Source organism: Ursus americanus, chromosome 20 (assembly GCF_024610735.1).
Source record: "Ursus americanus isolate L20-20 chromosome 20, mUrsAme1.1.p, whole genome shotgun sequence".
In the NCBI taxonomy this organism is placed as follows: Eukaryota; Metazoa; Chordata; class Mammalia; order Carnivora; family Ursidae; genus Ursus; species Ursus americanus.
In genome coordinates, this window is record NC_142146.1 from 38,187,132 (window position 1) to 38,213,756 (window position 26,625).

At 41.8% G+C, this 26,625-nt stretch overlaps 1 protein-coding gene across 3 annotated transcripts in view; it reads right to left on the bottom strand.

The window, feature by feature from the left end:
• The window catches only part of GK5 (glycerol kinase 5), a 78,678-nt gene extending 70,613 nt beyond the window's left edge, over window positions 1-8,065 (bottom strand). For all 3 annotated transcript variants that reach the window (XM_045791904.2, XM_045791903.2, XM_087870246.1), the window contains exon 1: window positions 7,782-8,065. In XM_045791904.2, the coding sequence (XP_045647860.1) occupies window positions 7,782-7,928 (147 nt within the window). In that variant the 5' untranslated portion in view covers window positions 7,929-8,065. The remainder of the gene's footprint in view (window positions 1-7,781) is intronic.
• Window positions 8,066-26,625: the final 18,560 nt, after the last annotated feature.

The window sequence follows — 26,625 nt, forward strand, 5'->3', positions numbered from 1 at the left end:
CTCTCCCACTCCCCCTGCTTGTGTTCCCTCTCTCGCTGGCTGTCTTTCTCTCTGTCAAATAAATAAATAAAATCTTTAAAAAAAAAAAAGAATTCGAGTACTGCTAACTGGTGGTGAGTTTCCCATGTTTTTTTCTGATATTCCCTGGCCTAGACTCAAGGCAGTACACAAAACCAGAAGCGGGTACCAGGATGAGAAACTCTCATGTTTTGGCTAACACTCAGAGAGAATGGGAGAAGTCCCCCATATTTCTCCCCCCACCCCCAGCTTGCCTCCATACTTTTGTACCCAGGCTATCTTGTAGTAGTGGTTGTACCAGTAATCGCAAATACCTAAAATACTGAAGGAGGTAAAACTTTCTCTCCAACCAGAGGAGGTGCGGCTCAAAACCACCGTGGTTTTTTTCTCTCTCTGTGCTCCTCATGTGTAGCCCCAGCTGTGGGCATAGGAAGTGCCGGCAGAGAAGGGTAACGAAAGTTCCAGCTTTCTGGCAAGAGGAGCGAAAAGGGGAAGCTCAGGGAACCAAAAAACACCAGGACGATCTCAGAGAGGGAGGAGCTTGGGAAAGCTGTTGCGGAAAGTCGCATACGAATGAATCCCGAAGCTTACCCCGAAGCTGTACATGTCTGAACGTAATCTAAACAGCATAGCAAAGATGTTAAGAACTAAGGGACAGACCCCTACCCAGGTGTCAGACTGGCTACTAGGTGGCACATTCACAGGGTAGATCCAAACAGAACTGCCAAGATTCTGGAAATGACAAACACTGAAACCAAAGTCCACAGAAGACTGGTAGAATTTGTAGCCTGAACCCAACTGCATTAATTGCCTGGTAAAAGAAAAATATCTACATTCATCATAGGATTTACACAAGACTCAGAGTCTTATAACACTATAGTCAAAATGTCCATGATATAATCTGAAATTACAAGGTATATGAAGAACTAGAAAAATCTCACCTCACATAGGAAAAGATAAGAGATACCAATGCCAAGATGACAGATATCTGATCAAGGCTTCACAAGCAGCAATTATAAAAACGTTCAAGAAGAAAGGGCAAATTCTTTTGAAACAAACGGCAAGATAAAAAGTTTCAGCCAAGAAATATAAGACAAAAAGAAAAACAAAATTTTTAGAATTGAAAAATATAATAATTAGGAGAATGGGAGAAATGGAAAGATGCTGATCAAGTGGTACAAACTTTCAGTTATAAGATGAATAAATTCTGGAGTCCTAACACACAGCATGGTGACTATAGTTAATTATAATGTACTGTACACTTGAAGTTTGCTAAGACAGCAGTTCTCAAGTGTTCTCAACGCGCGCGTGCACGCACACACACACAAATAGTAACTATGTGAGGTAATGGGTATGTTAATTAGCTTAATGGTGGTAATCATTTCACACTGTATATGTGTACCGAAACATCACACTGTACACCTTACCTATACACAACTTTTATTTGTCAATCATACCTCAATAAAGTTGGAAAAAATCAATTTACAAAGAAAAATATAATAATTAAAGAACATACTGGATAGGCTCAATAGTAGAATAAAGATAACAGAAGAAAGTCAGTAAACAAAAGATAGATCAATGGAAATTATCTTAAATAACAGAAAGAAAAAATACTGGAAAAAAAGAATGAATAAAGCCTCAGTGATCTATGAGAAAGGAGCAAAAGGTCTAGTATTTTTTTCATCACAGTACCCAAAGAAGGAAAAAAAAAAAGAGTTCAGTGAAAAAAAAAATTGCTTCAGGCAAGTAATAGTGCTAAAAACTTTCCAAGTTCAGTGGAAGATTTAAAATCTATATATTCAAGAAACTTAGAAGACTCCTAAAAGGATAAGTCTAAAGCATTACACATTGAGATCCAGCATAATTAAAATGCTGAAAACCAAAAACTAAGGAAAAATCTTGAAAACAGCCACACATGTTACATATATAGGACATTGATTCTGTATGACTGCAGATTTCTCATCAGAGCCATGGAGGCCAGGAGGAAGTGGCTCAATATTTTTAAAGTGCTAAAGAAATGCCATCTATAATTGTCTATCAAAATCCCGGTAGGATTTTTTTGTAGATAAAGACATGATTCTAAAATTTATAGGAAAAAGCAAAAGAACTAAAATAACCAAAACAATGTTGACAAAGAATAAACTGGAGGAATCACACTACACAATTTTAAGACTTACTATAATGTTACATTAATCAAAACAGTGTGCGACTAGCATAAAAATAGAAAAATAGGGGGAGCCTGGGTGGCTCAGTCAGTTAAGCATCCAACTCTTGATTTTGGCTTAGGTCATGATCTCAGGGTCCTGAGATCCAGCCCCGCATTGGGCTCAGTGCTCAGTGCTCAGCGAACAGGCTGCTTGTCCCTCTCCCTCCCCCTACTTGTGTGCTCTCTCTCCCTCTCTAAAATAAATAAATAAATAAAATCTTTAAAAAAAAATAAACAGATAGATATCAATGGAACAGAGTCCAGAAACAGACTGACACAAATGTAGCTAATTCATTTTTGACAAGTGCATATTGATCACAGATCTAAATTTAAGACATAAAACTGTAAAATGTTTAGAAGAAAACATAGGGAAAAAAATCATTGCGACGTGGGATTAGGTGAAGAGCTCTTAGACATGACACCAAAATTACCATTCATAAAAGAGAGAAATTGATAAATTGGACTTCATCAAAATTAAAAACATTTGCCCTGCAAAAGACACGGTTAAGAAAATGAAAAGACAAAGCACAGACTGATTTAAAATATCTGTAAATCACACATCCAACACAGCACTTACATTCAGAATATGTGAAATCTCAAAATTCAACAGTAAGAAAACAAACAACCCAATTAAAAAATGAGCAAGACTTGAACAGGTACTTCACCAAAGAAGATATATATAGCAAATATGCACAGAGAAATATTCACCATCATTAAACAGTAGGGATATGCAAATCAAAACCACCATGAGATACCACTACATCTATTAGAAGGCATAAAATAAAAAACACTAACAATTTCAAGTGTCAGTGAAGAACATATGGAACTCTTATACATTGCTGGTAGGAATGCAAAATGTTACGGCCACTCTAGAAAACCGTGGAAATTTTTTGTTACGCTAAACCTTCACTTACTATATATGACCGAACAATAACACTCCTAGGTATTTATTCTAGAGAAAAAGAAACTTAGGTTCACATTAAAATCTGTACACAAATGTTTATAGCAGCCCTAGTCACAATCACCGGAAACATGGATACAACCCAAATGTACTTCAAACGGTGAATGAATGTGGCACATTCGTCTAATGGATTACTACTAAAGAGGAATGAACTACTGATATACATAATATGGACAAATCTCAAAGGCATTATGCCGCAAAAAGCCAGTCTGCAAAGGCTACTGACTGTATCGTTCCACTTACAGGACATTCTCAAAAAGACAAAACTATGGACATGGAAAACTGATCAGTGTTAGGTGTGGGAAGAGTAACACTACAAAGGGCTAGCACGAGGGAGTTTTCCTACATGGGCTAAAAATCACAGAACTTATTCACCAAAAAGGCAATTTTACTGTACGTTAATTTAAAACATAAAATAAAAAGAAGCCATGGCTTCAGTTTAACAAGATGGCTTAAACCTACATATCTTATCTTCAAGTCCTCTCAAGATTCCATTAAAATAAGAACATTAAAAAGGTTTATGCAGAAAGACAATGCTAAGAGAGCAAACAGGGTCAGACCAGGTTTTAACAAATGTTTTTAATGTGAACAGTGAGTTGGTTGGTGGCACATGGCTAAACAGAGGAGAAACCTGATACTTCACTCCCTGCTCCGATGACACCACGTCTTTGCTCAAGCCCTGGCAGAGATTCTATCGTAAAGCCCTGAAAGTTAGAGGCATCTCCAAAGATTGGGATGCCAGATGGGGCTGAACGCAAGACTGGTTCAAAGTCTTTATAACGATCCCCAATCCAGTCCTCCAGACAGATCACTGTCCCTCCCTAACCAGGCAGAAGGTAAAAGGTTTACTCTCCAAAGGGACTGAACCAGAGAGTGCTTTTTTTGCAAATACCAGATACAGCTGAGTAGGGTAAGACTACTGAGTGTTATTGAAAATAGGTACAACGGAAAACCAACCAAAGATCTAACATGTAAGAAAAGATCAAAATAAAGAAAGCAAAGGAATGCTGAGAAATAGCGACTATGGGGGGGAGCATGAGGGTGACAAGCTCTGACATGAAAAGAGAATCTACTACTCCCTGGTGAGTTCTCAGATACAGACTTAAAATCTATTCCCCTTCTATAAATAATATTTGTTTTTTCTATGCAAGACTTTCATGACCACAGATGAGTGCCTCAACTGCAATAAACACTTCCTCATCCCAAAAAAACTCAATGTGGATATCATTGCATCAAAACTACAACCCTTTAGACTTGAAGGTGGCACTCCAGGGTCAGTCCCCCCATTCCCCCCACTATCCCCAGACATGTCACGATAGTGAAATCTCCTGTCTGGAAGGAAGACCAAACCGATATTAGACAAGAGGATAACCAAAGCTAAGAAGGTGATTTGTTTTGCTGATTACAAACAAAACAAAAGACAATAGGGGCGCCTGGGTGGCACAGTTGTTAAGCGTCTGCCTTCGGCTCAGGGCGTGATCCCAGCGTTCAGGGATCGAGCCCCAAATCAGGCTCCTCCACTAGGAGCCTGCTTTTTCCTCTCCCACTCCCCCTGCTTGTGTTCCCTCTCTCGCTGGCTGTCTCTCTCTGTCAAATAAATAAATAAAATCTGAACAACAACAACAAAAAGACAACAAATAACCAGAATTTTTCAAGACTGTCTGGAAGGGTACACAGTAGTACAGATTATACTGTTTTCTTTGGACTGGTCTTTCTGTCCTGTTCTTCCAACCAAGATGTTATTATCCTTCATCGTTTCTTATATAGCATGACGTTCCAATAGGGAACATGATAAACTTTCTCCTTAAAACTAGAAACATCAAATACTGACATGTGGATTTTCAAATATGAATACTATTCTAGTATATGACACCAATATTTAAGAATCTATACAAAGATTTTTTAAAAATAGGAATTATAAAAAATCTAATAAAATACACAAATTATAGAAAAAGCCTAAAAATGTATCTCTGCTGTTAAAATATGAATACCACAAGAAATAAAACTGGTCTCCTGAGAGGCCTAGTACTAGCTTCCTAACATAAAGGTTCATGTTTGGGATTTCAATTTTAATTAAAAGTCTATTATGTTCTTATCTGTAAGGATGATCTCTTCACTTTTTCTTTCTCTGTCTCTCTTCTAAGCTATTTACATGGCAGTATCAGTCAAATCCTATACTAAGAGGTTTTGGGTTTCTATTATATATAGCCTTATCATCATATTAGCAGAGGCGTGATTTTCGCTTGAGAAAATAAACAAAAGTTCTGTGTCCAATCCCGTCTCATGAAGCAAATCGAAATTCCTAATACTTTGATTAAATGCAAGTCAGTGATTTCTTCTGTACCCATGAGGTAATAAACTAGGTGCTAAGTAGCAATGCAAGCCAACAAGAGCCTTTTTCTCAAAGAACTCCACCTATCTGAAGTCAATGACCAATTTCCGATTGTTCTTTGCTAATTTCTTTTTTTTTTTTTTTAAAGATTTTATTTATTTATGTGACAGAGAGACAGCCAGCGAGAGAGGGAACACAGCAGGCGAGTGAGAGAGGAAGAAGCAGGCTCCCAGCAGAGGAGCCCGATGTGGGACTCGATCCCGGAACGCCGGGATCACGCCCTGAGCTGAAGGCAGACGCTTTAACGACTGCGCTACCCAGGCGCCCCTCTTTTCTAATTTCTAATTTGTTATGAACCAACAATTTTTAAGACACAATTAAAATAATTTTCTAGGAAAAAATCACATACAAAATAAAATCCCAAACGTTTCATTATTAAGATCAACAGACATCAAACTACTCTAAGAAACTGCTCTACAAGTTTCTAAACCTTAATTTCTTCATCTCTACCCCAGGTGCCCAGGAGCTACACTTTAAGAAGCACTGTATATGGGACACCTGGGTGGCTCAGTCCGTTAAGCATCTGCCTTTGGCTCAGGTCATGATCCTGGGGTCCTGGCATGGAGTCCCATGCCGGGCTCCTTGCTCAGCAGGGAGGCTGCTTCTCCCTCTGCCTGCTCTGCCTGCTGTTCCCCGTGCTTGTGCTCTCTCTGACAAATAAATAAAATCTTAAAAAAAAAGAAGCACTGCTATGAACTCTTACCACAGTTGAAGAGCCATCGCTATAAACTCCTTAATCTAAGTGTTTCATCCTTTGAGGGCAGGGACTTTTTGTACTTTTACTAACTCATACGTCTTTCCAGACACTTCATGGTTGAGAGTCTGAGCAAACCATTCTAGTCCGCTACTCACAGCAATTTTGATTCATCTTTTAGATTCCTACCTCATTTCCAAAAAACTAACCATTTGCCCCAAATTACACAGCAACTGAAACTTTGTATTTTCTGACAATCCATGTCTCCCTTTGGTTGCAAATATTTCAATTAAAAAAAAAATCACTGCTTAAAACAAAAGTACTTTGTGTCTAGAATTATGAGGAAGACTGTGTGAAAAGTATCATCGTGTTGTGATAACGACTCATAAAAAGATAAGACGCACACAGTCGCTGAAGGACAGTGTTCTTTCAGGTTGGGGGAGGGATGGTGTGTGCAGGGTGGGTGAGCAGTGTTTCTGCACAGGTAGCCAGAGAAGGGCCCAGAGAGCTGCTTAGTTCCATCCAGCTCACTGCTCTGGTCCAGAAACCAGAATGAAATGAAACTCCCCTTTCTCAAAGCAGTCACTTGGCTAGATCTGCCCCTGGGCAACTGCTACGGTTGAAAAACACTTTTAAGGGGTTGGAAAAAAGGGTGAGAACTGAGCAAACGGTTGAGTCCGGTGCTGCTGGTAATGGTTTAGGTAACCAATGGCTCCTAACACTGCTAACATAAAAAGATGTTGATACTGGAAAGAAGGGTAAAAACACCATATTCAATCAACATTATTTTTGGTGCGCTCGCAGAAATCAACACTTCATTAAAACAAGAACAGAAGAGCTTGAATCTCTTGGTTACTTTACTAATAACAAGTAAGGATTTGGTAGGTTTCTCAAACCAGAAAAATGTATTTTTATCAATGCTCAAAGTGGAAAAGAGAAAGGTAATGACAATACAGCCTTCAAAACTTGTCCAATTCCTCCCATATCCATGAAAATCAGTTACGCTCTGGTGAGGAACCAGCACTCTGCGAAGCAGTTAATAATGATAACAACTGAAGACTGGACAATAAATTCTATCAAGATCCGAAAAATTTAAATGTAAATAAAGACGCGGTTGGAAGTCTATCGAGGAAGTGGGAAAAACCTAGCAAGTCACAAAGCACCTTCTGGTTGGATAAGGGCGGCGTGCTCTGCCCTGCCCTGGGAGTCTCCGAAGTCCCACCCAGGAAAGGCGAATCCCGAGGTGCTAGAAGCGAGCGAAGGACCCTGGTCACAAACCGGGCCCCTCCTGCCCTCAGCCGGGACAAGAAAGGCGCGCATGTTTCAGCCCTGCGGGGGGAGGTAATTCACTGATCTGGCCGCTCCCCGCCCGCCGATCAGGACCGAGGGCCCGCTGGTGTTGCAGGTGGCTGCATGCTGGCCGCAAGCCGCGGACCCGCCCGCTCGCCTCCCCGCGACTAGATCCCGGGTGCTCTGTGCGACCCTGACCCACGGCCCGCTCCCCGGTCACCTTCTGCGCGCTGGAGCCGCAGATCCGCGTCGCGTGGTCATAGACGTGGCAGCGGATCACTGAGCTGCCCACGTCCAGCCCCAACACGAAGCCCGCGGGAGACGCGCCCGCCGTGCTCTGCTCCTGGACCGCGCGCACCCCCGACATTCCGAGCCCGCAAGCCTCTCCGCAACAACCGCCTGCCGAGAGGGCGCGTCTATAAAGGCCCGCACCTCAGGAGCCGAGCGCGCCCCGCGGGGCCGCCGCCCCCGGCCCGCCCCTCCGCGAGATCCGGGCAGCGGCCCCGCCCCTGTCGCGGGGCACGCCCCGACGCCGTGACGTCACGGCTGCGCAGAAATCCTTTCCCGGCGCGCTGGGAGTTGGCGGCCGCGTGGGGAGCTTGGAGGTGAGCGAGTTCCCAGAGGCGGTGCCTGTGTTTCTTTTAGTCATAGTGACATTTATGAATATCTACTAAGAAAAATAAAGTGACCTGAAGATAAATTAGAAATGCATCCTAAAGTATATATTAATAAACAGAGTCCCCCCCCCCAAACTGGGTGGGCTCTTTGGCCATGTACTGGCAGCTTGGGATATACACCCACAAGGATATATTCTTTTCTCTCTGTACCTTGTTCCTGTCCAATAGTACTCATTTATTCCAAATGGCCTCAGGATTGCTTTCACCAGTGGTTAAATTCAGCATTTTGGTGAGTCATATGTTAATCCCCAGTATTATAACAAAATCAATGACTAATGGGTTGTATACTGGTCAGAGTTTCCCAGAGAAACAGACCCAAAAGAATGGAGAGGAAGAAAGAGAAAGAGATTTAAGATTTTGAGAAATGGCTGACATGCTTGTATGGGTGGAAAGTTCCAGAAATCTGTAGGACAGGCTAAAAGGCTAAGAATTCAGGTTAAGAGTTGATGTTACAGTCTTGAGTCTGAATTCTACAGGACAGCAAGCTAGAAACCCAGGCAGGGTTCCTGTGTTGCAGTCTGGAGAATCCTTTCTCATTTGGGAAACCTCAGTCTTTGTTCTTATGGCCTTCAACTGATTGGATGAGACCCACCAACATTATGAAGGGCAGTTTGCTTTACTCAAAGTCTGTTGATTTAAATGTTAATCACATCTAAAAAATACCTCACAACAACACCTAGATTGATGTTTGACCAGACAACTGGGCACCCATACAGTGTGCCCATGAGCCTAGCCAAGCTGACATAAAATCAACTCTCACAGGTCTCCATTCACAACAGAGAAAGCTGTTTTGAATTCCCTGATATTAATATTTAGCATATTTCTCAAAGTGATAGTTCTTGGGTTTCCTGGATCCTGACACTTCCTTTGTGATCCTTTTTATGAATTCAAATCAATTACCTTGAGTATTATCAAAGGATCAAAGAATGTGAAAACAAGAAGGACTTCAGCAACCACTTAGTCTAGTGTTTCTTAATCTGTTTCCTATTTTGAACAGCTTTGAGACCCTGATGGATGCTGTCTTCTGAGAATATGCTTATATAAACAAAATTTGGCATGTAATTTCAGGTGTTGGGTATGGACTACTCTAAACATGAAGATCTCAGGTTAAAAATCCAGAGCTGATTTCCCTAACCTGGACAGACTATTGCTGAGGAGAAGGCTGGGCAACAAAGGGATACTGTGTTTCTCTGATGTTCATTGTTCTCTGCTGGCATCTCTTACCCTGCTCTCCATTGACGATAAGTAGCATGTGAGCCCCAAGGCACAGGGCTCACAAACTCTGAGGGTCCCTTTGCTAGTGGGTCAGTCCATTGTTCTTGATTTGGAGGCCACTGCTGCTCTGAGCTCCATCACCTGGTAGGCTTGGTCTTCATCTAGCTCCTCACCTCCTCACATTCTGGGCTTGGCCTCAGAGGTGGCCCATGAGGCTGCTCTCCCAGGCTCTTGCCCACCACTATCTCCTAACGCTTTCTTCTCTTACAGTAGAGCCCAGGGTTACAACTCTTTGTACCAACCTTGCCCATTCCCAAGAACTTGGATCCAATTCCTCAAGCCTAGGTCAGAAATTACGGCAGGGCCACCATACCCTATTGGGAAATGAATGGTGCTTCAAGGCTGAACCCAGAAACCTCAATGCCTTCCCGCCTCCAAGAAAACTAGTCATGGTCCGTCCTTGGTAGGGTGACCAATTGTTCCAGTTTGCCCTAAACTTGGGAGTTTCTTTTTTTTTTTTTTAAGATTTATTTATTTATTTGACAGAGAAAGAACACAAGCAGGGGCAGCTGCAGGCAGAGGGAGAGGGAGAAGCAGACTCCCTACCGAGCAGGGAGCCTGATGTGGGGCTCGATCCCAGAACCCCAGGATCATGACCTGAGCCAAAGCCAGACACTTAATCAACTGAGTCACCCAGGTGCCCCAGCTGGGGAGTTTCTCTTAAAACACAGGATTTGAAATGCAAAAACCAGGACAGTCCTCACTACTCATAGGCTTTTGGGGTCCATAGGTAATTTTCTTTGGGACACTGGCTACTTCATGTGTAGGTGTCAGCCACTGCTTCTAGACATGAGCTCCTTGAGGACAGAGATGGGGACTCTTTTTTCCTCCAAGACACACAAAGTAATTGCTCAATGACTGAATGAACAAACAAATAAATTAGTACATGCAAATCCCTGTCAGACTCATCTGTGTGACTTGGCCACAAGACACATGGAGCGGTGAGCCCTTCCAAGTCCTTGCATGACTCTGGTCATGTTGTCATATGCAGACCTTCTAATGTGTAGGAAGGTGTGGATTGTGCTGGCTGTGCTAAGTCTGCTATTTGGAACTGAGCCCTGGACACCTACATGAATATCAAGCCACCTCCTTTTTTTAACCCTTATTTTATGAGCCCAGCCTAATTTGTTTGGACTCCTGCCTCAGTTTCCGGATCTGTATTCACTCCTGACTATGTCCAGAGCCCTAGCCTAAACACCACTGTGGACAGAGGTAATGTACCATGAAGTTACTGAAACTTAGCTTCCTGTTCCTCACTTGCATGGGTCCCTGCCAAGATCCTGAGAAGAGCCCTAGCAAACTTTCCAGAGTCCCATGCTTTACAGCACTTGCAAAAGTCAATTATTTTTGTATTTTATTCTTTAAGTAGGCCCCCCAAATTACACAAGCTTCGGCTCCCACAAAACCATAGTTGTCCTGACCCTTGTATCATCCTCGGAAATTCCCTCTTTCTCAATGCCTGGACTCACTCTTCTGGACCCCCATGTGGCAGTCCAGAATGCTGCCATGCATCCTCTCTAAGTACCACAACCCTGACTCACTGATCTGAACCCCTTGAATCTGACAGCTGAGATCGAGTCTGTCCTGCCTACACAGTCTGAGTGGTTATGGTGGTAAGCGCTGGCATCCCTTGTTGGGTCCACATTAATCAAAGCCTACCCATACCCCACCAGTGTTGGTTGAGGTCCTTGCCTGCCTTGCTGTTAAAGCCCATTCACACCCTGAAGCAGCCAAACCAGAAGGAATGCAAACCAAGAACTTCAAATTCTTGGGCCTGATGCCCATCAAGATCTGAAAATAAAAGACTTTGGACCCCACCAAAATCAAGGGGAGAATCAGAAATTGAAAGGAAGACTAGCTACCTAAAACAACCCAGACTAGAGGAAGTTGCTTCAGAACCCAAATAAACAGACAAAACCTTAGTTACCTGCTTCCTTGCAAACAAAGCATAAAGGAAAATATGAATTTTCTATCTGTCAGACAGAAAGAAGTCACGTGAGTAACTGTTCTGCCAATCACTGCAATTGTTCTTATATGTATAGTCTTATATGTTCTCTCACTTAATTATCTCCAGAACCCACTAAGGGTCACCGTGAGGTTGCACAGTCAGTCTGTCATGAAAGCAGGACTCCCGCCCCCCCATATAGCTGATTCATCAGTGCACTTGAAATACCAGCTATTTCCAGAAGTCGGCAATGAGAACTTATCCTCCACCTGATATGTCTGTACAAACCCCACAGCATTGTTGCCATGTTGTATGGAGGCCTTCAGAGAGGGAACTGAATAGGTCCACGGTCTGGCTAAACCCATGGTCTCTTTTCATGGCTGAGCTGCTGGGAGTCTCAGAAAGGGTTACGAGCTGGGACACCTGGGTGGCTCAGTTGGTTAAGGGTCTGCCCTCAGCTCTGTCATGACCCCAGGATACTGGGATCAAGTCCTGCATCAGGCTCCTTTCTCAGCAGGGAGTCTGTTTCTCCCTCTGCCTGCTGCTCCCTCTGCTTGTGCACAGATGCTCTCTCTCTCTCTGATGAATAAATAAATAAAATCTTAGGAAGGAAGGAAGGAAGGAAGGAAGGAAGGAAGGAAGGAAGGAAGGGAGGAAAAGAAAGAGAAAAGAAAGAAAGAGAAAAGGGAGAGGAAGGAAGGGAGGGAGGAAGGAAGGAAGGAAGGAAGGAAGGAAGGAAGGAAGGAAGGAAGAGTGGGTTACCATCTGATCTAAAGGAAACCATAGTCACACCTGCCATACCTGCCCAGGTATCTGCCTATCTCCCGTCCTTAAGAGGCATCCCATGTCAGAAACATGAGCAGACCCTTCCTCCAACTTTTAGGTTCTCCACACCTAATGTCCCAGATGTCCCAGGACCATCTTATACTTCCTCTACTCCATCCAGTTAAGGAAGGAAGGAAGGAAGGAAGAAGGAAGGAAGGAAGGAAGGAAGGAAGGAAGGAAGGAAGGAAGGAAGGAAGGAAGGAAGGAAGGGTTACCATCTGATCTAAAGGAAACCATAGTCACACCTGCCATATCTGCCCAGGTATCTGCCTATCTCCCGTCCTTAAGAGGCATCCCATGTCAGAAACATGAGCAGACCCTTCCTCCAACTTTTAGGTTCTCCACACCTGAAGTGTATTAAGTGGCAGGAAATCTTTTCGTTCATTTACCTATCTGTATATGTTGTGGGAAGGGAAGGAGCCATATAATGTGCAGGTTTGTGAACATGCCTTTTGTATTTATAACCACCCAGAGGCTAGAAAGTTCTAAAGAGAGGGCTTTGTTTAACGGGAGAATTCTACCTCCCCTTCTGATCTCAATCATCCTGTTTCTTTTTTTTCTTTTTTTAAGCTTCTATTTATTTATTTGAGAGAGAGCACGAGAGAAAGCAGAGAGCACAAGGTGGGGGTGGGGGAGGGGGGAAGGGGCGAAGGGAGAGGAAAAAGGAGACTCCCTGTTGAGCAGGGAGCCCGATGTGGGCTTATATCCCAGGACCCTGAGATCATGACCTGAGCTGAAGGCAGACACTTAACCATCTGAGCCACCCAGGTGCCCCTCAATCATCCTGTTTCAATCATGGTCAGAAGTCTTTTATTCAACTATGGACATTATCGAATCTCGAGTGAATGAGTTCTGTGAGTTAAGATCCAAAACCACATTAGAGAATGACTAAAAGCTTTTTTTTGCATTCATAGATATAAATAAAACTTTGTTTTTTGAGGAAAAATTTAGAATTTTCATATAAGGCAATGAAAAATCCAAAGTAAAGAATGGTGCTACAGAAGAAAATGTGGGAAATAAACCATTACCACTCAGTTTTCAATAATAAAGATTTCTATCTTTGCCTTTTGGCTAAGAGGCCAAAATAAAGAAGGAAACTTCTTTTCACATATTACTTAGCCACTTTGTCATTATTTTCTTCCCTAATACCATAGAATTCTCTCCTTTTTTAAAAGCCAGCTTTATTGAGCTGTACAGTTCTATGAATTTTGATGTATATGTCTATGTAACCACCACCACCGAGATAGAAAATATTTCCATCACTCCCGAAAGTCCCTTTTGCACGCAATACTCTGAATCCCTTACCATGAGCATAAGGTGACATATCTGAAAACATAACTTAGAATTCTTGAATTTAGCAGATGGATTTCAGTCACTTCCAATATAACCCATCTCAAGAAGAAATTACAGGTTCCCAACTGAGTTTAAATGAACCCAATCCTATGACGCACGGGCAAGCTGTGTTGACCTAGGGGTTTTCACAAAATGACATATGTAAAGCTAAGCATAATAACTTACAGTTCTTGGTTCATTTATATGACTTGAGTAAGTCCAATCTACTTGATATGATTGTTCACAATGAGGACACTTTAGTAGGCATGTTTACATTTTATTCCGTCAAGGAAGGAAAAACCCTGCTTTGGAATATAGTTACTACAACCTAGAGGGTATTAAGCTAAGTGAAATAAGTCAAACAGAGAAAGACAAATACCATATGATTTCACTTCTATGTGGAATCTAAAAAACAAAACAAAGAGATAAGCAAACAAAAAGCAGAATCAGAACTACAAATACAGAGAACTGCTGTTTGCAGGCGGGATGGAAGTAGTAGAAGATGGGCAGAATGGGTGAAGGGGGGTGGGAGCTACAGGCATCCAGTTATGGAATGAATAAATCATGGGGGTACAAGGTACAGCGGAGGGAACATAGTCGATGATACTGTAATAACGCGGCATGATGACAGATGGTAGCTATACTTGCAGTGAGCTTAGCAGAACGTATGGAGTTGTTGAATCACTATGCTGTACACCTGAAACTAATGTAACATCGTGTGTCAACCATGAAGGAAGGAAGGAAGGAAGGAAGGAAGGAAGGAAGGAAGGAAGGAAGGAAGGAAGGAGGCAAACTTCTCAGGTCCCCCTCCTTCATTGGGAGCTCTGTACTATAGAAAAGAAAGAAAAGAAATACAGCTAGTGACTACAAGCTATATTTCACAAATTGGAGCTCTGGAATGTTATGTGTTATTACTGTTAAGTAGATGAAACTTAAAATCTAATTCAGAATGCACTGGAAAGACAGTAGATAAGGAACCATAAAAAATAAACACTAGATTTCAAATTAACTGAAAAAAATACAGTCAGGTCTCATTATTGTTATGTCCTGTAAAGCCATCACAACACTGAGTTAGCAAACACTGAACTATTTCTCCTAGAGACAATACAGAGTTGGGTTTCTGCAGCCTCTGGTCACGTTTCCGTCAATGGATCAATACATAACCTTGTTTTATGTGTGATTCTCTTTAAAGACACCCTACTTCCTATATATATTGTTGATTTATTGACATTGAATTTACAACCAAAGCACTGTAATTTATGCCTAAATGAAGCTTATCTAACACATGTATTCTCTCTGTAGGGCACATGACAGCCTTATGCTTAGGAGCATTTCAGCACACACAAGCCATTTTAAACACAAAATCACCCACAAAAAGCACAAATGTGAAAAGGGTGGCACTGAATAGTAAAAAGAACATCTGTTTACAACATACGAGCTGAAACAAGATGGCAGAATGTCGTCTTACTGGAGTTGAGGTGGGAATGTGCCCATCTCTCTGTCTCTGTCCCTGTCTTGCTCTTTGAGGTCTCTCTGTATATAAGTTTAACAACATGCTTATCAATCCACTTATAACCAGATTCTTATTCTAATTAAGCTCAGCGTTGCTTTTCATAGCTCAATTTCCGTCTTTCTAGGTCAATTTCTTTTTCTTAGATTCTGGCGGTAAGGAGTTCTTTCAGTAAGGATCTTTAAGTAGTAGTCTTCCTGAGTTTTTGAATATCTGAAAATCGTATATTCTCACTCTCAAGAGATAGTTCAGCTTGGTAAAGAACACTTGTTGGACGGTTCTTTTCCTTCTGCACTTATTGTTGCATTGGCTTCTAGCATTGTCATTTTGAATGAGAAGTCTGCGGCTAGTCTGATTCTCAGTCTTATGGGGGTCCTTTGTCTTTTCTCTCTGGTGGCTCTAATGTTTTCTATTCAGATTCCATGTTCTGATCTTCCCAGGGGTAGCCTTGTCTTTTATTTATTCTGTGTCTTTCTTTTTTTCCTCCATTGCTCATTTGTTCTGTTTCTTAAATTCCACATGTAAGTGAAATCTCATGGTATTCGTCTTTCTCTAGATGACCTGTCTCACTTAGCATAACACTCTCTAGCTGCATCCATGTTGAGCAGGGAGCCCGATGAGGGACTCGATCCCAGGACTCTGCGATCAGGACCTGAGCCAAAGGCAGACACTTAACCGACTGAGTCACCCAGGCGTCCTATATTTTTAGCTTTTTGAGGAACCTCCATATTGTGTTCCACAGCGGCTGCACCAGTTTGCATTCCCACCAACAGTGCAAGAGGGTTCCTTTTTCTCCACATCCTTGCCAACACTTGTTGTTCCTTGTATTGTTGATTTTAGTTTTTGATTTGTTCTATTGGGGACATCCTGCTGTGACCTTTCAGACTAGGACCTAGGTCTTCCAGTTTTGGAAAATGGACTGCTATGTACATGTTACCTGTTCCCCTTCTCTCTGTTCTCTTCTTAGGGAACTCTTACTAGATATTTGATTTGAAAACAATAATTTTTTTTTAAAGATTTTGTTTATTTATTTGACAGAGATAGAGACAGCCAGCGAGAGAGGGAACACAAGCAGGGGGAGTGGGAGAGGAAGAAGCAGGCTCATAACGGAGGAGCCTGATGTGGGACTCGATCCCAGAACGCTGGGATCACGCCCTGAGCTGAAGGCAGACGCTTAACCGCTGTGCCACCCAGGCGCCCCTGAAAACAATAATTTTGACACAATTTCAGACTTACAGAAAAGTTGTAGGTAGCACAAAGAACCCCTGGTACATGGGATCCTACCCAGATTTACCAAACATTAATATTTTACCATATTTAGTTTATCTTTTTCTATTTATCTATTTACCCGTATTTTTTTCTAAACCATTTGAAAGTAAGTTGCAGGCATGATGTCTATTTTCTTCTAAATACCTGAGTGAGAATTTTCTGAAAAAAAGTATTCTTTTACATAATCATCATACGCAATACTATTAGCTAATCTAGAGATCTTATTCATATTTCACCAATTGTCACAATAGTGTCCCTTACAGAAAAAGAAAATCCCAGATCATGTGTTGCAATCAGTCGTCATGTTTTTTTAGTCTCCTTTTGTTTGGGACCATTGCTCAATCTTTCTTTGTCTTCAGTGACATTGACCTATTTGAAGAGTATAGGCCAGTTATTTTGTAGATTGTCCTTTGTCCTTCGTTTTGAGTTCATCTGATGTTTCCTCATGATTAGATTCAGGTTATGGACTTTGGGTGAGAGGAGCACCAAAGTAATGTTGTGCTATTCTCAGCAGGGCTGGGACTCGAGTAAGCCGGGGTGGGAAGGTTCTGAGTGTGCAGAACTTAAGGAGGAGTTTGTTCTCCGCTTCCTGCAAGTACAGGATCAGCCCAGGTGCCTGTTTCTCCATGCATTTGATTAGGAGACACATGGTATTGTTGGCTCCATGTGATGTCTAATGGGTGCAATGTTAAGGTGAAGCCAGCAGATTTCCTCATTGTGTAGTTACTATTACTTTTTTTGTAATTAACAAATGTCCTATGGTGAGATACTTTGAGATTATGTAAATATCTTATGATTCTTCAAACTTTTGCCCAATAATTTTAGCATCCATTGATGACTCTTGCCTTAATTATTAAGGCGGTTGCCAAATTTTTTTTTGTTTTGTTTTGTTTTTATTCTATCATTCCACACTTATTAGTTGCCTTTCTATGGTAAGGAAAATTTTCTCTTCTTCCCATTTGTTTATATAAAAGTAGACTTATGGATTCTTATTATAACCAGATTCTTATTCTAATTATTTTGAGGGTTGAATTGTCCCAGATTTGGCCATTGGGAGCCTCTTCAAGCTAGCTGTTCTGTCCTTCCCGTAGGGCCCTATTATAATGTGTGCACTTCCTTACTTTCCTGGCCCAGCAAGGTGTCCCAGGACCATCTTATACTTCCTCTACCCCAGTTCTGAAATCAGCCGTTTCCCCAAGATGTTCTGGTTCCTTTAGGTGGAGAAAAACATTTAAAAAACACAATCTGGGGTGCCTGGGTGGCTCAGTTGATTAAGCCGTCTACTCTTGAGTTCCGATTCAGGTCGTGATCTCAGGGTTATGAGAATAAGCCTCATGTCGGGCTCCACCCCGGGCGTGGAACCTGCTTAAGATTCTCTCTCTCCCTCTACCCCTCCCCCCGCATCTCCCTCTCTAAGCAAAACAAAACTAAACAAACCCCACCAAATTCTGTGTGCTAGATAAGCTAACTGTTACTGGAGTATCACTGCTTCTGGGTCCAAACTTAGCTGATAAAGCAGCAACAGGGTTTGAGAGGAGTGATTCTCAATTTTGAAACAAGTTCTACTGTGGGTAAAATGTTATCAAATGGGATCACAATGCTACAGAGAAACTGTGAAAGGAAGAGTCAATCAATGTGGCCAATTTCATTGTCGTCTTGATGAGGACACGGAATACAAGTGAGGTTCAGCGGGGTGGAGTCCGGAGCCGACGACCAAGAAAGAATTCTTGAGACGTCTTTGGTGCAGAATTGGTGGTTTATTAAAGCACGGGGACAGGACCCGTGGGCAGAAAGAGCAGCTCCACCGGGTTGTGAGGGGTGGCTGATTATATACTACGGGGTTGGGGGAAGGTAAGGAAAAAGGGAGGTTGAGAAATACTTTCATATGTTAAAGAAGACTCACAAGATACCAGAGGCCCTGCCATTGTCAAGTTCAGGTTGTTTACCCCCTCTAGTAAGGCATTCACATGAAGATAGTTGGGCACTTCCTGGAGGCTGCAGATTATAAGGACATTTAATTGTATCTACTTTCCCTTCCGGAAGCTAGGTTATTGGTAGAAATGCTTCGTTCTTGTAAACTGCTAAGACATTTGTAAACTGAGGGATTGTGGTATCTATAGGCTAACTATTTCTTTGTTCTTGAGGGCAGCCAGGAGTGCCTGAGGAATGTCACATACATCCCATGGGGGGGGGGGGGTGCAGGGTGTCAGTTTCTGCTTTGTCCTCAGCTTGCCTTCTGTTCCCTCATCAGTCTTACTCTAAGAATTGCCACAGCCCCCCCCCCAGCCCTCACCCTGATCAGTGAGCGGCCATCAACATTGAGGCAAGACCCTCCACCCACAAAAAGATTATGACTCACTGAAAGCTCTGATAATGATTAGCATTTTTTAACAATAGAGTGCTTTTTAAAATTATGGTCTGAACACTGTTTGAGCCATAATATTATTGCACACCTAACAGACTCCAGGATAGTGTAAGCATAATTTGTATATGCACTGGGAAAGCAAAACATTTATTTGACTTGCTTTATTGTGACATTCATATTATTGCGGTGGTCTGGAACCAAACTTGGCATATCTCTGAGGAATGGGGGCATTTTAAACATAGTTGTTTAAAGTCTCTTTCACATTGCCCTATTAGCTCTGCATCTCGGGGCTCGAGTGCTCCCAGGTGCTATGTGCGCGCCCTCACACTTCCACTGGTGCCTTTTCTTCTGTGATTTGTTACCTCTTAAACTGCGAATTGATATTTGGCGAGGTTCTCTTCAGTGGAAACTCCTTATGCTGTGGGTCAGGGAAGCACTCCTCTAAAGCAGTTTCAAGTTTGCCTCCGCCAGGCCCTAAAAGATTTCATCAGCTTCAGGTGAGTTTCTCTGCTAATTTCTCCAGCTAGAGTTCCCACCAAACAGGAGTATTGGAAATTCAGCCCCTGCACTTGCTGGTGGGAGGCACAGAGTCGGCGGTCAAGTCCCGAAGCAGCAGGGACTACTAGAGCTCAAGGTCAGCTCGCCACATGTCCCAATATTCAGCCCCTGCGGAGAAAGAGCCACAGGGATTCAGGCGCAGAAGCAGTAGGAGCTTCATGTTCCTTGGTTCTTCTTGCCCCTGAGGCCCAGGCCGACGCTGTGCACGCAGTGAGTCTGCGTCCCAACTGGGAAGCCCTGAGCTTAGGAGCACCCGCACTGTTTTAAAGGGGCTGCTGGCAGACGTGCCCAAACTTTGCCCTGAGGTCAGCATTATCTTTAATATCTTCATCGGGAAATAAATCTGCCTTCTGATCCGGAGGGAGACGCTGTCTCCAGTTGCCAGGGCTATCTGCTGTACAAGCGTCCTTGAAATCTACAATGTAGCTAAAAGTTGTCACAGACATGTAGAAATGCCATGGACGATTACCTCCCAACACACAGGTCCGAGCTTCACTTATCAGTGACTTTTCCGACTCGTAGCAGCAACTCCCCACTCTAACCTTAAGTACGCTGAGAATTGCTTTTCTTGGTTTCAGGCATGACCATACAGAAACTAATTCTTGGTTGCTGGTGTTGAGTATTAGCCAGAATTTCTATTGACTTGACTGGAAGTGGGAGTGGACAGAGCTTCTGTATCAACTCAGTGCGTCCTCCTTACCAATGTCAGTTATTAAGTGTCTATTTCCTTGCTTAAGCTGTTCCGAGTATAAATCCCAACCAAACCTGTCACTGTTGGCCAGTGTCTACTTAATATCACCAATGTCGGACTCCTGCCTCAAGTGTCTAACCTGAATCTAATATAACATAAAACATAACATGATAGGAAACAGTAGGACAAATCCAGACTAAAAGATATTCTGCTTAACAACTGGCCTGGACCTTAGAAATATTAATGTTATGAGAGATAGGAAAAGAAAAAAGCTGTGAATTTAATTGAGATTAAGGTAAATTAAAGCGATAACTAAATTCAATGCATAATCCTAATTGGATCTTAGATTGGACAAAAAAAAGTAGTTATAATATTCGGGGAATTTGAATATGACCTGTATATTAGCTATAGAAGCATATCCATAGGTTAAAATTCCTTATTGCGGTAATTCATGTTTTTGTAGGAGAATGTCCTTGCTCCCAGGAAATACATGTTTAAGAATTTTGAGGTAAAGGGGGCGGCTGGGGGGCTCAGTCGTTAAGCGTCTGCCTTCGGCTCAGGGTATGATGCCAGCGTTCTGAGATCGAGCCGCACATCAGGCTCCTCCGCTAGGAGCCTGCTTCTTCCTCTCCCACTCCCCCTGCATGTGTTCCCCCTCTCGCTGGCTGTCTCTCTCTGTCAAATAAATAAACAAAATTAAAAAAAAAAAGAATTTTGAGGTAAAGGATCAGAAAGGGAGAAAGAATAAAATGGCAAAAATGTCAACAACTGGTAAACCTGGATGATGGGTGTGTGGATGTTCATTCTACAAGCCTTGCAACTTTCCTGTAGGTTTGAAAGTCTTTAAAATGAGGAGTTGGGGGGAAATGCTCAACACACTTGTACCTTCATTATGAAGCCCTTCCTGATAGATTTGAATACTCTCTTTGCTGTATATACCACACGGCCCTACAGACACTTCTATCGACACCTATACCCCGTTAATCTTAAGCACCCACTCCTTTCCCTGGATAGAGACCCTCCTGAGGGCAGGGACTCCATTTATTTCATCTTCGCAGTATGACCACCAACTATATAGCAGGGGTGAAATAAATGTTTGCTGAATAGACCAAAGAAGGAAGCAACAATTTCGGAGTTTTGCTGAACCCTTCTGGAAACCTTTCCTGTTTTCAGACCTAGACAGCAAGCTCCCAGAGTTGACTTCCTACTGTGAGCTGCTACTGGGACTGACATTTTTATAACACAGCACTTTGGTTCCTCAAACAACCTAAATATGTCACTGTGAACTTTCTCACCCAGATCAGTTACCAAAATGCTAAATGAAACAAGGGTTCATTCTGATTCCTGAGATCAAAATCTTCACTATGAGAGAAGTATGTTTATTCTGGCCCTGCTTCTTATCTCTTAATTCCCCAGATAAATTTTCCTTTTTTTTTTTTAAAGATTTTATTTATTTGACGGAGAGAGAGACAGCCAGCGAGAGAGGGAACACAAGCAGGGGGAGTGGGAGAGGAAGAAGCAGGCTCCCAGCGGAGGAGCCTGATGTGGGACTCGATCCCAGGGTCTGGGATCACTCCCTGGGCCGAAGACAGACACTTAACTACTGAGCCACCCAGGTGCCCCAAATTTTCCTTTTTTAAAAAGAGCTTTTGGTGTAAAACCTAGTCACACTCACTTTCTTAGACTGCTAATTTTATCTTTGTTCCTATGTTTTCTGTCTACTCATTTAGCACTTGGAAAAGCTTGGTCAGATTCTTTGGACTGTTTTTCCATGTAGAGAAACTGCGTGGTTTCTAACTGGGTTGAATTCAAATAATACTTATTAAGAGTTAGTTTTCGTTTGTTCCTTGATTAGTGAGTGTTTACAATTTGGTATATATATGAAAGGTAAAATCCCTCAATTGGTCATGTTGGCTATGATTTTCCTGGTTATGATACAAATTTGCCTAATGTAGGCAAAATAAATAAAATAAAATAAAATAAAATAAAATAAAATAAAATAAAATAAAATAAAATAAAATAAAACCTGTCTAGAACTACAATGACCAAGGGAGGCTTCTTTTTAATTTTTAGTAGTATTAACATTTAGTTTTCTTACTATGGCTTGACAAACTTTTGCCCACAATTAAAATATTATTTTGGAGGGCTAATGAAACTTATCATTTTCCCATTGTATTTAACATCTCTGGTTACAAGAACAGTGTTTTTGCATCTTTTCTGATAATAGGATTTTACGACTTGAGTTTCAGTTTAATTTAATGCCGCCTAATCAGGATATCCAGTTCTTCTCTGAAAACTAGAATAGAGTCATCTGAAAAGTTGATCCTTTTACGTAAACAAAGCATACATTTTGTTTAACCATGTGTTTAAAAATGTCACCTGTGAGGGGTGCCTGGGTGGCTCAGTTGGTAGGCGTCTGACTCTTGATTTCCGCTCAGGTCATGATCCCAGCAGAGCGGGGGTGGGGGGGGTGGGCAGGATGGGGGTGGAATCAGGCGCCTGGTAGGGCTCTGCGCTCAGTGGGGAGTCTGCTTGGGATCCTCTCTCTCCTCTCTCCCTCTTAAAATAAATAAATCTTCAAAAATGTCACCTGTGGGAATAAACAAACCTTAATCTCCTATTAAATTAAAATCACAAGGGGCACCTGGGTGTCACAGTAGGTTAAGCATCTGACTCTTGGTTTTGGCTCAGGTCATGATCTCAGCGTCATGAGATGAGCCCTGGGTTGGGCTGTGGTCTCAGTGGGCTAGAGATCCCTGCACCCACCCCTTCCCTGCCTCCCCCACTTGTGCTCTCTCGCTCTCTCTCTCTCTCTTTCTCTAAAGTAAAAACATAAATCTTTTAAAAAATAAATTAAAATCACAAATATTGAAAATAAGAGGAAATTATTTAGAAAAAGGTTGCTTTCTGGAATTAAAATAGACTTCATGCAGAAAGACACATGATCCATTTTAAGACTAGGCAAAAGACTTGAACAGACAGCTCTCAAAAGAAAAGACAAAGCAGATGAAAAGGTGCTCAGTCGGCGTCATTAAGTCATTAGGGAAATTCAAAGAAAACTGCATGGGTGGTCATAATTTTTTAAAAAATGGAAAACAACAAGTGTTGGTGAAGATACAGAGAAATTGGAAACTTCATCCATTGCTAGTAGACATGTAAGATGGGGCAGCCACTGTAAAAACAGTTTGGCAATTCTTCATTGAGTTAAATATCAGCCAGCAATGCCCCTCCTAAGTACATATTCTGAAGAACTGAAAACAAGGGTGCAAATAAAAACTTGTTCATGAATGTGTATGGCAGCACTCTTAGTAACAGCCGAAAGGTGGGAACAATCCAAACGTCCATTAAACGGATGAATGAATAAACCAAGTGTGGTGTATCCATACAGTGGGATAATGACCACAACAAGGAATGAAGAAGTACTGATTCGTGCAGCAACATGGGTGAAACTTGAACACTATGCTAAGTGAAAGAAGTCTGATCCAGAAAGCTGCTGTAACATAACATTTCACAAGGACCGTCCTGAGCCAGTTTTGAAGTCATGGTTAAAATTTTCATTTCCCCTGCCCCTTTGTGGGTAGTTTGCTAAGAAGATTCCACCCTAACTACTTCCCTTTTGGGCTCTGACCCTCCTGGGTTTTGACACACACATTTGCAACTGCTGGATGTGCCCAGATACCTAACACCCAGGGGTGGCCTCTTCTTGCTTGGACCCACAGAATTATTCAAAATACTCAATTCTCTTTCCATAATTTGACTATTGTTAGTAATGCTGCTATAAGCATTGGGGTGCATGTGCCCCCTTCAAATCAGTATGTTTGTGTCCTTTGAGTAAATACTTAGTAATGCAATTACTAGTCATAGGGTAGTTCTATTTTTAACTTTTTGAGGAACCTCCTTACTGTTTTCCAGACTGGCTGCACCAGCTTGCAGTCCCACCAGCAGTGTAAGAGGGTTCCCCTTTCTCCACATCCTAGCCAACATCTGTTGTTTCTTGTGTTGTAAATTTTAGTTATTCTGACAGGTGTGAGGTGGTGTCTCGTTGTGGTTTTGATTTGTGTTTCCCTGATATGAGTGACGTTGAGCATCTTTTCATGTGTCTGTTGGCCATCTGTACATCTTCTTTGGAAAAATGTCTGTTCATGTCTTCTTCCCATTTCCTTACTGGATTGTTTGGTTTTTGGGTGTTGAGTTTGATAAGTTCTTTACAGATTTTGGATACTAACCCTTTATCAGATATGTCATTTGCAAATATCTTCTCCCATTCTTTCGGTTGCCTTTTAGTTTTATAGACTGTTTCCTTCACTGTGCAGAAGGTTTTATCTTGATGACGTCCCAATAGTTCATTTTTGCTTTTATTTCCTTTGCCTCCAGAGACGTATCTAGCAAGAAGTTGCTACAGCTGATGTCAAAGAGGTTGCTGCATTGACTGATGAATGGATAAGAAAATGTGATATCTCTCTCTCACACACACATATATACAATGGAATATTACTCAGCCATCAAAAAGAATGAAATCTTGCCATTTGCAACAATGCGGATGGAGCTAGAGTGTATTATGCTAAGCGAAACACGTCAGTCAGAGAAAGATAAATACCATATGATTTCACTCACATGTGGAATTTACGAAACAAAACAGATAAATGTAGGGGATGGAAAAAAAGAGGGAAGCAAACCATAAGACACTCATAACTACAGAGAACAAACTGAGGGTTGCTGGAGGGGAGGTGGGTGGGGGATGGGCTAAATGGATGATGGGTATTAAGGAGGGCACTTGTTTTGATGAGCACTGGGTGTCGTACCCTGAAACCAATATTACACTATATGTTAACTAACTACAATGTAAATAGACGTTGATACAAAAAACACTCAATTCTCAGGAGCCCACAAAACCTCCCTAACCTCACCCTGTTTGTCATACATAAACTGCCTCCTAGAGTTCCAACTTGTTGTTACCTGTCCCCCGGCACAACTGCTGTGCGGGCCTGTGAAGCAGCCTTCTCTCATTTGGAGCTACAAATAACAAAACGTTCTGCCTTTCATCCACCAGTGTCCTTGAGTTCTGCCATCCAAGGAATCTGTAATTATACCTGACATCATATAATCATAAAACAACCAGATATTGTTATTCTACTTATGTGAAATATCCAGAATAAGAAATCCATAGAAACAAAAATCAGACTTGTGGTTGCCAAGGGCTAGGAGGAAGGAGAATGAGAAGTGACAAGTGGGGGTTTCCATCTGGGGTGATGAGAATGTTCTGCCTGGCCAGTGGTGATGGTCACACAACATCACGAATGTACTTAGTACCACTGTATTATGCACTTTAAACTGCTAAGAAGGTAAATTTTGTTATGTGTACTTTACCACAGTAAAACACCACCACCACCACCAACACCACCACCAACAACAAAACTACAAGGCAAAAAATAAAACAAGACAGGATCTAAAAAAAGAGAGAGACTGCATGTACGTGCTGTAAAGTCTCCTAATTTCCTGTGAGTGCAAGACAACAAAGTCTTGTCAACTCCTCTAAGTGTGGGTAACCTATTTTTTATAGAAATAGACTGACTTTGATTGTATTAAATGCATTTATCAAAAAATAAATAATACTCGACACTAACAGAATGGCTACTGTTAAAGACTACCAGGACAAATGGTGGCTGTGCGGAGTGACTCAAATTCTCCCACGCTGATGGTGGAGCATAGGACAGTTCGGCCACTTGTAAAAAGTCCGACAGTTGCTTATGAAACTAAACATATGCATATCCTATGACCCACACATTCCATTCCTAGGTATTTACCCAAGATAAATGAAAACAAGTGTTCACAGAAAGACTTGTATAGTAACATCCAGAGCAGCATTATTCCTAAGAGTGCCAAACGGGAAACAGCTCAGCTGTTCATCAGTTGGAGAATAAGTCACACACTATGTCCTTCCCACAATGGGCCACTGTTGAGAAATAAAGAGAAACATACTATTGATACGCACAACATGAATGAATTCTAAAACATATTGAGTAAAAGAAACTTTGCATAAAGGATGCATTTTCCCATGAACGTGAAGGGCTAGAAAATGGCAAAATTAATTTTTGGTGAACAAGTTTCAGAACCATGGTTGTCTCTGAGTGGTTGTGGGTAGAGGTTTATCAGGAGAGAGTATGAAGAAATTCTCTGTGTGTAATGTTTATGTTCTGTGTCTTGTAATGATTTAGTTGGCACATGTGCCTGTATTTGCTGGAATTTATGGAACTGAATACTTAAGATTTGTACATTTCATTTTATGTAAATTTTACCTCTAAAGAAACAAAAAAGAACCATTAAAATTTTGACTTAATGGGGCACCTGGGTGGCTCAGTCAGTTAAGCGTCTGCCTCTTGATTTTGGCTTAGATCATGATCTCAGGGTTCTGGGATCAAGCAAGCCCCACATCGGGTTCCATGTTCAGCAGGGAGTCTGCCTAAAAACTTAAAATTTTCTCTCCCCCTCCCTCTGCCCCTTCCCCCTGCCTTTCTAAATATATATGTGTGTATGTGTATGTAAAATTAATGACTTGCATGCCGGTTGCTGAAATGTTTCAGGGCAAGTATACAGATGTCTGATACTTTCTTTGAAAA